At 37.6% G+C, this 16,199-nt stretch overlaps 1 protein-coding gene across 1 annotated transcript in view; it reads left to right on the top strand.

Annotated features, from left to right (window-relative positions):
* Positions 1-16,199, top strand: part of LOC107722763 (pleckstrin homology-like domain family B member 1) — a 32,602-nt gene that overhangs the window by 5,148 nt on the left and 11,255 nt on the right. The window contains exons 4-11 of the mRNA XM_016531230.1: positions 1,905-2,030; positions 4,487-5,694; positions 10,045-10,281; positions 11,438-11,575; positions 11,897-12,034; positions 12,991-13,119; positions 14,801-14,956; positions 15,085-15,195. Of these exons, the coding sequence (XP_016386716.1) occupies positions 1,905-2,030; positions 4,487-5,694; positions 10,045-10,281; positions 11,438-11,575; positions 11,897-12,034; positions 12,991-13,119; positions 14,801-14,956; positions 15,085-15,195 (2,243 nt within the window). The remainder of the gene's footprint in view (positions 1-1,904; positions 2,031-4,486; positions 5,695-10,044; positions 10,282-11,437; positions 11,576-11,896; positions 12,035-12,990; positions 13,120-14,800; positions 14,957-15,084; positions 15,196-16,199) is intronic.

Genomic DNA, 16,199 nt, shown 5'->3' with positions numbered 1-16,199 from the left:
CGCTCGGTCCGTGTCACTAGTTAAAATTGCTTATTTCTCTGGATTTAAACATTCTTCGAAACATGTGGGATAATGTAAGTACACAAGTCAGCAAAATATATAACACTGTTCTAGTGGTTTTTGGATATTTTAATAAAAATCTTACGTATTGTGCCTTTAATGGTCTTCACACACTTCTGCTTTAAAAATTATAGACTGTTATTTAATGCTCTCATGCACTTTTTGGGAACGCTCTCAAAACACAACTAGCCTACGTCAATTGTTTTATGGGGCTTAATAGAATAAAACAGCACTGCAGTATATTTTCTCTGATTTATTTTTTGACCCTTCTACTGAAATACTACAAAACACTTTTCTGACCTCATTATACCCAGCCTGACCCCTCTGATGCCCACTTGTGCCAAATGCCTGTTTGATTGTTTAGTCTTTAGTTGTGTAAATAGAGATTATAGTCTGTCATCAGTGATTTGACCTTATTTGTTCTGTCTGTACCACATTTTTAGGAAGTATACAAACAGAATATTTTCTTTCACTTGTTTTTCTGAGTGAATTCTCAGACTGGCCTGTAACCATTATAGATATTGAGATTGTACCCCAGTATTTACAAATGAATAGAATATTACTGAATTGAATAATTTGTTTGATTTTTAAAATGTTACAGTCTGTTCCTTCTTGAATCTCAAATATGTGGCTATGTCCATTCTCGGTTGTGTTTGTATTGTACATATATGTGGCAAAACTACAGAGTATGGACACTGTATGAGGTTCAGCTTTGACATGGTCTTGATAGAGAAAGCGGTTTAATTTTAAAAAGACTGACAATTCAGCAACAAAGACACAGTGATTTATGTACAGTGGTGAGCAAGTGTTGAAAAGAGGGATTTACATTTTCTGTTGAATAACGGAATGGCATTAAGTGGAACTCATGTTAGTGTTGCATCATGTCATATCCTGTCCTCTACTGTACTGTAAGTCAGCAATGAGTCATACTGATCTTATATTCTCTGTGCTTTCTGTGCCAATGTTCATTATGAAATGGAAGTCTGGCTCATAATTCACTGGCATTTTGACAGACTCTGCATTGATCCCTCTGCCCCATTAATCACACCACTTTCATAAGGGCACAAAGAGGGACAAAGTGATATGAATGTATAGGAGCTATACGTGTGCATTTCCTACTAATAGACAAACTCAGTTTAATCTTTTTGTTTGAACTCTATGATATGGCAAGATAAGCCGTGATATGAGTTGCAATAAAGCATGTAAATAAGGACACAGATTCAGGCCAGACAAACACTGTGTCAACAGAAGTGGAAAGAGGAGAGATAAAAAGCGATACTTATGTCCTTTGCCGGTGTCCCTGCCCGGTGGAGTCGCACGGTACTGATTGCTTTTTGTTTGGCTTTATTATGTTTCATCCACACCCCTGTTTTGTTTCATTCAGATGCTCTAGATTACCTTGAAAGAATAAAGTAATATTTATGAAGATATAATTACACTTTCAGCAGATGGAAGCATAAGATGACTTTTCTTGAGGTAAACTTCTGCCACATTCAGAGTTGTTGGGTATGGGGCTGGCAACTCCACCCGATAAAATTATTAAAAAAGGTCACAGAAAATGTCAGCTAACTTATAAACACTGTGTATTTCACAAATCCTATGACAGTTTTCATTTTTTGCCCTTTATTCCTTGTCTTTAATGTCTTTAGTGTAACTCAGTGTAGTCAGGTGCAGTCTTTAATTCAGTCTTTTTAAAAAAAATAATATTGTTCACTTGAATAAAAACATTTGGTTTAGAATGTTCCTCATAAAGCACTTTTTATTATACAGTGAACTTTAATTTCTATTGGTATGGTAATTCTGTTTTTTTGTTTTTTTTTGCTTACATATGCTTCTTTCCTCAGGGTGTATGCTGTGTTTTGGTCAGTCATCCTTTTTCCGCTTTAACCACCCAGAGGAGGCCATCAGGATGAAGAGTTTGATGCCTGGTGGAAGCCCTGGATTTACCAGTACCTACAAGAACCACTCAGGTATATATACATAAGCAAAATTACACTGGCCTGGAATCTGGTAGTGTAAGGTGACTGCTCTGGATGCAATGGGGAGCTAAAATTGCTGAAGGCAAGAGAGAGAGCTAAATTTGTGAATAATGGTGCACATTCCATCTATTTAATTACTAAACGTTACAGCAAACGGGGCACAGAGAGGCATTGTACCCTAGATAATTATAACAAGTTCCAGACACTGCTCAGGTGACACAAATCTGCCTAAAATAACTCCGCCTAATCCTCCCTCTTCAATATCCATGTTACTGGAGGAAACTCCAGCTGTATCTTTGCCCATTTTAAACACTGCTCTCACTCATTCAGCATTGACTCATTTCAAATAAGTCTAGAATCCAGGAAGTGATGTCCTTGGAGGAGAAATCGCTTTGAAAAGAATGGGAATTTGAATGGCCACAGGCACTCTGTCAACTGCTGGAAAGCCCCTGCTGGGTGACTTTGGCTTTGACCCTGTTAGTTTAGAATCCTTGAACACTATTGGACATTTTAAAGGAACATGACACCATGACAGTGATGAATATCACGTTGTTGTGATGCCAGTGTGGGTGTTAACTGTTGTGCGCATCATTGTTTTTCTGTCTGACCCTATCCTTTCAGTCATTAGTTAAAAAAAAAAAAACATTGAAATGGTTATTTGGTCTGATTTAATAGATACTTGTCTATACTTGGAAAATAAACCTCAACTTACTCTTAATTTTGATAATAATTAAAATGCATTATATATGAAACATATTTGCAATTACTTGTTGAACAAATACAATTATTTCTCACCTTACAAGCTGAGCAAACAGGAAAAGAGCTGTTCCTTATGAAGCAGTGTGACAAAAAGGTTTTTCGTGTTATAATTACAGAAAGGTAAAAAAATTTTTCTGTTCAATAAGCATACCAAATGTTTTTGTCATTTTGTTTATTAAAAGTTCTTTTTTTTGTCCTACCATATCTATCTTTGTATCCATCTTTCAGGCAGTGTCCCGTCATTTCAGTCGCTTAATTCTTCATTTGACTTAATCTTTAAATTCTAAAATGTTTAAATTCTTGTAAATTCTTAGCCACTTTTATCAATGGATTCAAGTAGCAAAATAGCACATTTGGATGGTTACTGCTGGACAGTAGAAGCATAATATTACAAAAATTTTAAGAACTACTTGTTTGATTGGCAAAATGACAGTAACATATATATATATACTGTATATTTCCAAATAAAATGACATTTGTACTTAAAAGGGTAGCTTATACGAAAGCTTCGCTTATGTGTTGTGAGCATGTGTTCTCCCCACTGTGCCATGGCTCTGACTAAAATAACGTGTTTAGTGCACCGGTGGCCCTGGCTGCAGAGAGTGAACAGAACTGAGTGCATTCAGCTGGTCTTGAGTGTGCAAAATGAGTCCATGCCATAATTCAGGCTCCATTCTCCTCTGTCTGCTCTGACCTTTGGGCAGAGGGTGGGATTCCTGCCATCCGCAGTCTGTAGGCTGAGAGACACACCCAGAGTGTATGTGTAAGAGAGGGGGAGGTGTGTGTTTGCAGGCATTATACCCAGCCCCGTCCTGTATGGGTTTAGAGCACACGTGGTATGAGTGAAATATTGTCCTGACAGTTTTAAATATAGCATTTTTAAATCCATGTGATTGCCAGATTTGAGAGTTAGATGTCTGATTTAGGTTTTGTTTTTGTTGTTGTTCAGATCAAAATAGCTTTAAAAATGTTGTAAATAATGTTTTATATAATGGATTCGATTGTCAGTTTAATGTTAAAAGTATGGTTCTGGGTAAAGTAAAGTAAATTCTTTATTTGAAGAAGACCTTGTGTATGTTTGGGGTCTGATTTTTAAAAAAATGTTTGGGGTTTGAAGTAGTCTCTTATTTTCACCAAGACTGCGTTCATTTGATTATTCAGTTAAAACAGTTTTAATGCAAAGTATTCTTAATATGTTTTAATTTATTATATTAAAATATATTAAGAACTGAAATAGCAAAGCTGAATTTTCAGTAGCTATTACTCCAGTCTTCAGTGTCACATGGTCCTTCAGATATAATTTATATATGCTGATTTGGTGCTAATATGTAACGTTTCTTATTATTATCAATGATGAAAACAGTTGAGTTTCTTAATTGTTATGGAAACTGTGATACATTTATTTTTTCAGTATTCTTTGTCTTTTGTGACATTTATGTAATGGCTTATATAATGTCTATAATGTCTTTGCTGTTACTTTGGATCAAACTAATGCATCCTTGCTGAATAAAAGTATTGATCTCTTTCAAAAAAATGTATTGCTAACCCCAAACTTTTAAATGTTAGTGTATATATTTTAAAAAAAAATCACAAATTTTGTTAACCTGGTACGTATCTTGTATGAGTCTGCAATGTTTGATATAAGTTCATATTTAGAATTGTCAAGTAATGTTGTTTATTCTCCACAGAAACCTATGGGCAAGTCAATGGCAACCACCTTCCTTTGCACGAGCGACCTTGTCCTGGACACGGCACTCTTGTGCGCTCTATTGAGAAGGATATTCAGGACATTATGAATTCTCTGACTATGGATGAAGGCCAGACTTCCTCATCTGAGCAATGTAAAAAAAAACGCCACCCCATTCCACAGTCTGCCATGCTCAACGGGAGCGGCCACGGTCTTGTCTCCCCTCCAACCAGTCCTGGTACTTTGTCTGTAAGCTCCAGCTATGAAAATACCAGTCCTCCTTTCTCCCCCCTCTCCACCCCCTCTGTGGTTAGTAGTCCAGGGGCTTGTTTGGACTCCGCTAATACCCGTTCCACCAGCTACACCCACACTGTCCAGGCCCCGGTGCCACAGCCACGCACTTTTGCATCCAAAGCCAGTAGTTCCAACGGAGGGCTAAAGGATCAAGAAAGTCCCAGGCTTCAAAAAGCCTTGACTGAAACTCCCTCAAGCCCTTCTACAAACTGTAGAGGCGAGAGTCCACACCTGGCCCATGGTTCCTCTTCTGGGTCTGTCTCAATTGCATCTGGAGATTTAGGCAGACAGATCGATGCTAGGCTCACCTCCTTGTCCTCACCAGCATCTTCTAGCCCCAGATCCAGTGTTGGCTCATCAGTCCAAGAAACTTCTTCCAGTCTTCAGTCCCATTCATGTGCATTCCTTCCTCCAGACAGTCCCCAGTCATCCCGCCGTAGTGTAGAACAATCCAGCATGCGTGAACTTCCTCCTCTCAGCCCCTCCACAGCACGCAGAGGTGTCCTTGGGGTGCCAGTTCTTCCTGGAGCTCTACCCGGTGTTCCTTTGACCTCTCGTGGGCGGACTGTACCAGAGAGTCCTCGTCTCCAACGACGAGCCACAGCTGAGGAAGAAGTAGGAAATACAAAATTGCATGCCAGAAGTCCATCTCCTCTATCTGTTCTTTTGAAGGACCAGCCTTGCTGTAAGCAGAAGACGGGTATCACCCCAGCTCTAGGCTCTCAGACAGGTGTGTCTCCTCTTACTAGTCCCCGTAACCAGAGAAAGAACCCCAGGGAGCCTCGGCAGGTTCAGCCGCGCACACGGGAACGCAAGAACAGCATTTCAGAGGTCAGCGACAAAGAGGAAGACCTACTTGAGTACCATCGCTGGCAAAGAGAGGAAAGGATGCGTGAGCAGGAAATGGAGAGGCTGGTATGTCTTGAGCTTTTGTGTATTTTCAGTATCTGTCAAAAGTTTGGACAGACTTACTCATTAAGTACTAGTTTTATCATCAAACTCTGAAATAAGATGGAGGGTACCCTACCTTTTAAAAGTGTTGGGTCAGTAAGATTTTTTTTTATTAATACTTAAATTAATACTTTTAATTAGCAAGGATGCATTAAATTGATCAAATGTGTCGGTAAAGACATTTATAATATAACAAAAGATTTCTATTTCAAATAAATTATGTTCTTTTAAACTTTCCATTCATTCATTCAAAGAATCCTGAAAAAATGTATCGTGGTTTACACAAAAATATATTTATACTGGATTAATGGCTGCTGAAAATTCTGCTTTGCCATCATAGGAATTAATTACATTTTAAAATTATATTAAAATAGAAAAGTTATTTTAAATTATAATAACACTTCACAATAACCCTGTTTTACTTTATTTTAATCAAATAAATGCAGGTTATTTAATGTTAAATCAAAATAATATTTTGTCATTTTATTATGCAGTTTTTACCTATTTTATCTGTTAAAACTCACACATTTAAATTTTAGTTTTGTAAATAATTTATCTTCAAAACTAATTTCAATCATTTAAGCAAAATGCTTTAGATCAGGGGTGCCCAACCCTGCTCCTGGCAATCGACTGTCCTGCAAAGTTTAGCTCCAACTCTAATCAAAGACACCTGCTTTTAATTTTTAAGTGATCCTGAAGACCCTAATTAGTTGCTTCAGGTGTGTTTGATTAGGGTTGGAGCTGAACTTTGCAGGACAGTCGATTGCCAGGAGCAGGGTTGGGCACCCCTGCTTTAGATCAAAAGGTTTTTAAGATCATGAGACATAAATTGAGCCAATTGTGTCCAAACTCTTAACTTGTACTGTTTGTGTGTAACATCGTGGTGTTTTCAATGGGATAAAAATTAATCCAGATGCTCCAATGCTGTTGTGGGATATGCTTTTTTTTTTTTTCACTTTTCAAATTAAATCTTAATATGAGTTCTGGTACTAATAAAGTGATCGTTTGTCTAAGTGAATGCAGTAGAGAGGCTATAGATTCCTGTAGAGGACTGAGTATTTGAGTGATGAGGCTTTGAGCGTCACTGGCTTTTGGAGTGGACTTAGATTTAAGTGCTGGAGTTTGAGCGGGTGGAGTTTAAATGGTGAGAGTTTTCTGGTAAAGACATAGAGAAGTCAGAAATAACACACAGATGTAAATTCCTGAGGCCTTTTTAAAAGCTCATGTGCAGAACGAGTGGCTGCCCAAAGACTATATTTACCCGACACAATCTGAGTGCTTTGAGCTACCCTCCTCCTCATATGCACACATATACTGTCCTCTGGCAGTCTAAACATGCGTCTCCACCATAGCCCCTAAATTAACCACACATAGACATCATCTCTCTCATTTAAACCTATTAAAAACCCCAGATGCTCCTTGGGTGCAGCTCAAATTCCCATATGGAATTGCCATTCATCTTTGTTACTCAGTCGTCGCCACCTTATTTATCCCTGAAATTATATGCATCTTCTGTGCCTCTAACCAACTCCTTAATGACATTTTTATGATTAAATACTCTAACCTTTCTTTAAAATACAATACACAGACAAGCCTAATTATATGCGGCAGCCACAGAACATTCTTGTTATTCCCTTGAGAAAAACTATTTTAGGATATTTACTATGAGACAGAACTGAATTAATAAAGAATAGGAAGTTGTTTTCCATATTAAGTCTCTGGTCAGCGTTTCGAGACAATGGCAGGAACATTAAGTGTATTATGAACACGTTTTCACTCTGTTTTGGTTTAACTTTGTCCTGTGGTCTCTGGTCTGTCTGGCACTGTTGTCATGTTTACAGCACAGCTCTGTCCAATAGTGTGGCAATTTGAAAGGTAGTGCTAGTTGTGGTCCAAAAGGAGCTGAATGCCCTTTTTTAAAGCTGCTGCTCAGGTTGGTATCACCTTTTTAAAGGACTTTTGCCATATTAAAGCACAGCTGAGCTGTAGGCTATTTAGCACTAATCTCCATCCTAATGCCATAGAATACACAGACATTGATTGCTAGTTTCAAAAATGACATTTCAGAGGTGTGACCTCATAGCGTTTCAGTGTTAAGATGTGTGTGGGGTTAAAGATGGGGCAGAAGTGATAAACGCTGAGAATACCCTGAGATTTCAACTGGTTCTTGACCAGAAAAGTATTTGGGAGATAAGAAAAAAAAAATGAAAGCAAGAAGTGAATTAGAAACAAGAGAAAAAGCATTTGGAATCTGATCTTTTCTTCTAATCCTGACATGAGATCATATCGCTTGTGGGCTAATGTCATATTTACTCTTAAATCCCCTCATGAGTCTGTGTTTACTCAGTTTTCCTTTAGGAACCAGATGTTACATCTAACATCAAGTATTAACCCAGCACTGAAACAAATTTGTGTACAGAGCAAAGGTATTGAAATATATACTACCATTCAAAAGTTTAGGGTTTGAAAGTCTCTTATGTTCACCAAGGCTGCATTTATTTGATAAAAATATAGTAAAAAAAAACAAAACAGTAATATTGTGAAATATTATTAGAATTTACAATAACCATTTTCTATTGTAATTTATTTTAAAATGTGATTTATTCCTTTGATAGCATTACTGACTTTATTCCAGTTTTCAGGTTCACATAATCTTTCAGAAATAATTCTAATACTGCTCAAAAAAAAAAATGTCCAGCCTAACACATGGAACAAATTATTTGGGCAAATAATTTATGAACCATATTACTAAGTGACAGGTGAATTTTTGCCATAATGTTGCTAAAATTATTTGTGCCAAATAAGTTTAATTGGATGCATAGACTTTGTCAAGTATTAGGGAGTATTTTCTCCTCCCTTTTAAAACTCTGTTCATTTTATTACCCTAACTGTGCAAAGTGATGTGTCTAATTGCATTTATTATTTTTGGGTCATGACACACGAGTAGAGAACTTGCTTTGCACCACACACAAACACATACTCTTTGTCTTCAAAGTCTGTGAAGATGTGTCTCTCTGGCTCACTTTAGTTTTGGAGGTCATTTTGCCTTTTGTTCCTATAGGTGTGTTTGTGGAAGCTACAGAGAACTAAAGCGTTTCATACTGTAAACCACATGAGGGCGATATGGCACCAAATTTTGAATAAATTTTTTTTTTTTCCATTTTTTCTTTGTTTACCAGATTTAAAGCATCTAAAAATCAGTTTTAACATTAAACACTGTTTTCCACTGCAATTAATGAATACTTTAAATACAGATATATAGTTTTTTTATTAGGTAAGGTTAAGAATCTTTTTTAATTCACCTTCTCTCCCTCTTAGGATTAGGGTTAGGGCCCAAATAGACAACAGTCGTGTCATAAAGTGGCTTCTGCACACAAAGGTTTAGTGCGCTGTGCTTTGTGTTGGTCTGTGTCGTGGCATCTTCAGCATGCATACCAGCTGTGCTGACACCCATTTGTTGGAGAAGAATACTGTTGCTATGTTACCCATCAGTTAGCGTTTACTTGTTCCAGTGCTCTGTCTGCACTCTCCTGACAGGGGAGACCTCGTTAAAAGGGAAGAGCATGTGTTTCAAGTCGTTTTATTGGCCGGTCTGGTGAGATAATGGCTCAGTGATATAGACTTTTACAGCACTGAACACCAAGTGTGCTAAATTCAGTCTTTTATATTTAACAATAACATTGTATTTGTCTCGTACTGTGTTCATTTTCAGAGGTCTGAGTCTCGGGTCTGTCTTATTGTTAATTATGTCTGTGTAAATAATTCCCTACTTCATCAAAATTGAATTTGATTAGCTGAAATGGATGGCTTGTGAGAGCACCGTCCCCTGCCATGCTATTTTAGTAATGCCACTTGTGTCATCTAGCCAAGCTGAGCTGGGTATTGTCCATGTAAAATATAATGAGCCACAATGCCTAGAGCGCTAGTTAGTCTGGCTAGAGCTACGAGAGAACACTGGGTCTCTGGCAGCCTGTAAGTAGATAATGTACACACACACACACATACTCAATCTAGGTAGAGTGATGGCAGCAGCTGACTATCACAACCAGGTGAGAGGTCGCTTGAGTGTGCTCAGAAGTTTGGGGGTCAGTAACTGAGCTGTAGGAAAGTTTTTGCTAAGTGTGTTTGTATGACACCGCAAGCACTGTTGCAGATGTTCAGGATTTTTACATCCTTTTTTTACATCCAGAGTTTAATGTGCTAAAAGAGTGAGTGAGAGTATTAACTACATGTGTTTACATCATTTCAGACTTTTGTGTTCGTTTTTGTGCTCTATGCACAGCTGAAACCTTTTTTGTGTGTGCTTGTTTCTAGGAGAGGCAGAGGCTTGAGACCATCCTGAATTTGTGTGCGGAGTATAATAAGAGCGACCCTCCGGTTGGTGTGGACAGAGGGAGGGCATGTCAGTTTCCAGGGATGGAGGAGGTCTCTGTTTGGCGACCCGCCCCTGACCCTGCGAGTGTGCTGGCCGAGAGCTCTCACAGACAGAGAGAGAGTGAGGAGGAGAACCTGAAAGAGGAATGTAGCAGCACTGAGAGCCAGCACCAGGAGGTACAACACACACATACTCATGCACACAAACTATCGGAGATGCTCCCACTATTAGACTAACAAACTGATCCACATACACAGAGAGAGAAATATAGTAAGGTCCAAAGATCTGAGATCACATTGAGCCTCAAAACCTAATTTAAATACACATTATTTGGATCATTTTTAAACAAAGAAGCACTGTGAAACAAAATTATTAAGAAATATTAAAGATTCTGCACTATTTCTAGGTCACTAGTCAAATAAGTACATTTGTGACATTGATCATGTGACTCTTTATAAAGATGGCCAGATGTTCCTGCTTCCATTGAAGCTCAAGATGCTCTTTGAATCATCTCAAAACATGGGAGAACATGATTATCAGGTTTCACTCGAACTTGTGGAGTTCATGCAGCTTGAGTGCATCTGTCATTCAAATAAAATAAATGTTAAATATTGTTACTGAAATTAAAATATATAGTACATACCAAATACTAAAAAAATGCTAATTTTTCAATTCAGATTTTCACTCAAATTGTAACACTAATAATAAAATTTACCATGACAATGTGTATCAAAATGCAAAATAGAAGAGTTAGTGGTCTCAGAATTTTAGACTTCATTATATGCAAAACCAAAACTGCTTGAATGAGTACACTGACGTATTTGCACTCACACATTATTATGCATATGTGCCCATAATTTAAAACATGCAAGATTTGGCTAAAACACTCAACGGTGTACTTGTAGATGTTCGTATGTACTGCATGTGGAAAAGTAAACATACATTTACCTCTTGTGGTCTGTTGGTAGTCCCATTTGAATTCACCTAGTTTTTCGCATTTCTTCTGCTCGTAAACACGTCTTTCTCAGCCTTTCTCTCTCCCTTTCATTAGAGAAAAATGGTATTCATTCATTTAGGTCACTGTTAGAATGCCAGGTACAGTTTATTTGTTGCAACCATTGTCTGAGAGGCCTCACCACACACACACACACACACACACACACACATACTCACACACAAACACAATTCATTTAGGTCACTGTTAGAATGCCAGGTACAGTTTATTTGTTGCAACCATTGTCTGAGAGGCCTCACCACACACACACACACACACACACACACACATACTCACGCACAAACACAATTTGCTGTAATTGACAAATGCTTTCTCAGCATGAAGATTCTTCAATGCTGGGGCAGCAGGAGAGAGCATATCTGGAGGAAGAGCGGCTCAAGGTTATGGCTCGGGTGGATGAGCTGAAGACTCGTGTCACTGACCTGGAACAGCTGATACAGGAGTCCAGACAAGAGGTTAGACTGAATCATAAACCTAGACCATTGCCTGTGTGATGTGCCTACACAGTGCACTGAACTTCCCTCAGTTCTGTCATAACTGCATGAATGAGAGCGAGAGATGTAGATTACATCAAAACTTGTAAAATCTGTTCAGTCACTGGTCGTCTTCATCTACATCAGTGCATCACCATCTGTCATGCATAGAAACATCTTTGGTGTTGCATATTAAAATCAATGTGAATACAGGATTTTGCCTGATCAGCAAAGCTGCGCTATTCATATGAACAGAAACATATGGAAGTGAACAGACTGTTGAATGTGTCGTTTTATTGGCAGGCAGAAATGGAGAGGGCATTACTGCAGGGGGAACGGAAGGCGGAGCTTGATCAAGTGGAGGCAGAGTTGGAGATCATCAATCAACTTCAGCTGAAACTGAATGAAGTGGAAAATTCGACTCGGAGGGAGAAAGAGAAGGTACTGACAACAAACACACTCTATGAAGCATGCTTCCGTTTCCTGTTTGTTTTTCCTGAAAAACTTTGTGCATGCATCTTTACTATCATGCTAATTTCTAACAGCCTGACGTCTAACTCTTCATTAATCTAAATGACACTGATTACACTGCATATTTGAGTGGGCACTTTCATATCAGTCTTTTGATAAAAGTTTATTTGGCATGAAATCTACAATATCCACCTTATTTTTAACGAAAGAATGGTGCGGCCATTTGTAAATTGAATGTGCAAGGCTTCCGGTGTTATCCACTTTCAGTTATTTTACCTGTGCAAAAACAGCCCATTATGCTGCTGATATTGTAAACTTGTAATTGTTATCATATAATTTTAATGTATTATCGTAATCATAAACATGCTGGTTTGTAGCGCAAATAGTTTTACCGTTTACTGCACTTTGTTATTCTTCTGATTATTTACCTACAGTGGCTAATGAATTGTAAATCTTTTACATTCACAGTAAACAGCAGAGAAATCTGGGTTGCAAAACAAGGTAGATAATGTTACAGCCACCTTGTTCTAGACCGCAATATAAAATCAATGTACTGTATTTAAAAAAAAAAGTAGTAAGTAATTCACACATCAACAAATGTGTGCAAATGTCATAAAGGCAACAGATATCACAAAACAGTCAATTCTAAGGCTAAATTGAGATATTTAATAGTAATACGATATTATATATGAATAGATGTATTGAGTAGAACTGACTGCTGTATAAATATTTATTCTCAAATTTAGTCTGCTGCAATATGGGCTCTGATCGACATGGCAACACCATATCTAAACCTCTGTTTTAACACAGCATGGTGTCTTTTTCTAAGCAGTTTCCTCTTTGTTTTCACCCCTCTCCGCCATCACTGACTCGCTGCGTGTGTATTTTACCAGTGTGTATATTACGTGTGTGTAATATTTTTGTAGGAAAGAGCAAAAGTCTCAGCTGAGCGGGATGTCCTGGCCAGGCTGAGGGATTCGTACAGTGAGCTGAAGGGCCAGCTTCATAAATGCCCCGAATCACTGAGGGAGCACTTACAGGAACAACTGACCAGGGTCAGTGTGTGCTTTGATACTGCCCGAGAGTCACGATGATTATCGAACATATGCAACCACTTCACTTCAAAGAGAAGCAGGAGAAAAGAAAAAAAGTAGGATTGTTAGTAGATTAAAATAATTATTAGCGATTGATCTCATGATTTTTTTTATTAGTTCACGTAATTAGTGTTGAATTTTCATTTTGCCTCTAATTAAATTTTTTTCTTTTATTTTAATACGTTGCATCCAGTGTTTCATTCTTTTTTTGGGGGGGGGGTACAAAATAATATGTAACAAAGCTGTTTTGCTGTTAATCTCTCACAACAGTCCTCCAGTGTCATGGTAATTAAATTAAATACATAACTGCAAATTACTTTACTCTTAATTATCCTATGTGGATGTAATTTGTAAAAAAAAGATTGGCTATTAAGTAATCTTTTCTCCATTGTTTACAGTAGCATAGATGAGAGCTCTACTACAGAATTGTTGTGTGTGTGTGTGTGTATTAAACAGAGATGCTTGTAGTGGTTCTCTTAAAAAAATAAGCCAGAACACCATAGAACAGTTATAATTTCAAATTGATAGTCAAGTTAATAAATAAATAAGGATGCACCAATATTATAATTCTGGCTCATACAACAAGCTGACATTTACAGTTCTCTAAATAAATTAAAAATAAAAGAGTAAAATATGATATCAGTTGGTTTAAATGCTTAGTTAATTTATATATTTAAACTTGTATTTAAATATAATGCACAGTATGACAAATGGATATTTAAAATTACATGTACTAAATTATTAAATGATTGACATTTAGCAAGGGTAAATGACAGCAAGGGTAATCTAAATATAAAGGAAATGAACATTCAAAATTGAATAACAATATCCATATATAAAATAATCTCTGATGTTATGCAAAAACACATATGGTACCAATTTATTGTGCACCTCTAAATAAAAGCAAAACAAATAGCAAAAAAAAGCAAATAATCAGAGATTAGCAGAGTAGATTGATGTATCTACTCCTAAGTAATAACATTTATACACAAGACATACTATGAAAAATAACCATTGGTGTATATCACCTTCTAGTATCACCAGAAATTAATGGGCAAAACACATGACATGATATAACAGTCTTAACTGGACAGCTTGTTACAATTTGGATCTGTACAAACTGCACAAATATCCTATGGCCGTGTGTGTTGGCTGTCTGCGCTCCCTCTTGAGCCACAATATGCTCATGGCAGTAAAGGGTTTACACACTGACTGAACAACCATGATCATTATGATGCACCTCTGCTCTTTTAGGCAATGAAAATGCATGAAATGAATTTACTTGTATGTCTGTCTTTTGCTTTCCACTCTTGCTTAAGTGCTTTATTTTACTAAATCTCACTAATTCACTGATATGGTAATTAACTGAGCGAATCGCCTCTGTCTTCTGTATCTTTGTACACTTTAACCAATAAGCACCAAATAGAGGACGTTTATGAAATGTTTTTTCAGGAGATGCATTGAAAAAAAAAAAGTGATCCATACAGCAAACATTGTTTGGCAGACATAGTGATCTTCTTTGGCATGTCATTGAGGAACATTTGTCTGTCTGCTTGTTTGTTTCTCCCATCTGTTCGTCTGCCTCTGTCTTTCCCTCTCCCTCTCCGTCTCTCTGTCCATCTGTGCATGTGTGTGTCTGTAGAAGGTGGAGGCACTGGAGTCGGCCACTAAGCGCTTTGAGGATTTGGAGTTCCGCCAGTTGGAGCGAGAGAGTGGCATGGAGGAGGAGAAGGAGACGGTCAGCAGGCAGCTGTCGCAAGAGAAGGCAGAGTATCACCGGAGTGTGGCCAAAAGGAAGGTAATGACACTGATCTCAGGTCAGGTCTATTAAAGTACTCAAAGTCAGTGTTGAGCGGCTGATCCTGTATTAGACTGGAATGACATACAACCACGGCCTCCTTTGAAACATTTCTCTTGGTTATGTAGGAGAAAATGGCAGCTCTGGAGATCCAGGCTAACCAACTTGGACTTCAAGCAGCTCAGGATTGTGAAAAGATGGCCAAAGATCGAACCCTGGCCCTACAGATGCTCCAGAAGGTTGAGAATTTTTTAAAATTTCTATCTACACTTCATGCAAAGTGTCTTTAACACACAAAAAATATAAAAAATATTACAACTGGATACTTACAGACTTCAGGTTATATAGGTTATATAATATTACAGGTTGAATTAAAGGGGACATAACTCTCATTTTAATCTTATACCTATAGAGTAGTATTGCATCCTTCATATCGCCGGAGTGTCTTCAGTTTTATCAGATTTATAAAAGACATATACAGCTGTACTGCTTCTCTCTGAAAACTGGAGGTATGCTGTGGGCTGAGCTAAAGAGTCATGCGTAGCTTTTGTGTAGCGATCGTCTGCAAGCTGTGACATCGACATAAATAAAACAGGAACAAAAACTTTATTGACTATATTGAATCCTGTGCAGCGCTGCTGATGACTTCTGTAACCCGAATGAAGCATGCTGATGGGCGTGCTCTTGCTCTCGCTCTGTTTGCTCTTCCCGGAGAAGTGCCCACTGCCCATACAAGGAATTCCACACCTGATGACGTCATACAGGGCCATACTCGGAATTTTTTTTCCCCCAAAACTTATATGAACCCTGAAGGGGTGTCTTTGGCACAGAAATACTCCGTCATACGTCCAACTCGTTTTTTTGAGACTTTAGTCATGTTTAGCATGAGAATCCAACATATAATGTATGTAAATATATGTAAATTAATATGTTGTAATATATGTATGTTTGTGCATGAAATAGCATTAGACATCCCCTAAGCTCAATTGACAGAATTTGTGGCATATTTTTGATAAGGCAAGGCAAGGCAAGTTTATTTATATTGCACATTTCGTACAAAATGGTAATTCAAAGTGCTTTACATAAAAGAAAGTAAAATAATCATAAAATCACAAAAATAAATCAAGGAATTTAAAAACTTTGAAGATGATTTAAAAATTTATTTAAAATTAATTTAAGACCGTTAAAATAGAAAATGATTATACATACATAAAATACAGTGCAATCAGTTTGTACATCGCAG

This window comes from Sinocyclocheilus rhinocerous, unplaced genomic scaffold (genome assembly GCF_001515625.1).
Source record: "Sinocyclocheilus rhinocerous isolate Xijiao unplaced genomic scaffold, SAMN03320098_v1.1 scaffold544, whole genome shotgun sequence".
In the NCBI taxonomy this organism is placed as follows: Eukaryota; Metazoa; Chordata; class Actinopteri; order Cypriniformes; family Cyprinidae; genus Sinocyclocheilus; species Sinocyclocheilus rhinocerous.
Note: the sequence above shows the minus strand (reverse complement) of the source record. Positions and strands in the feature narration are given on the sequence as shown.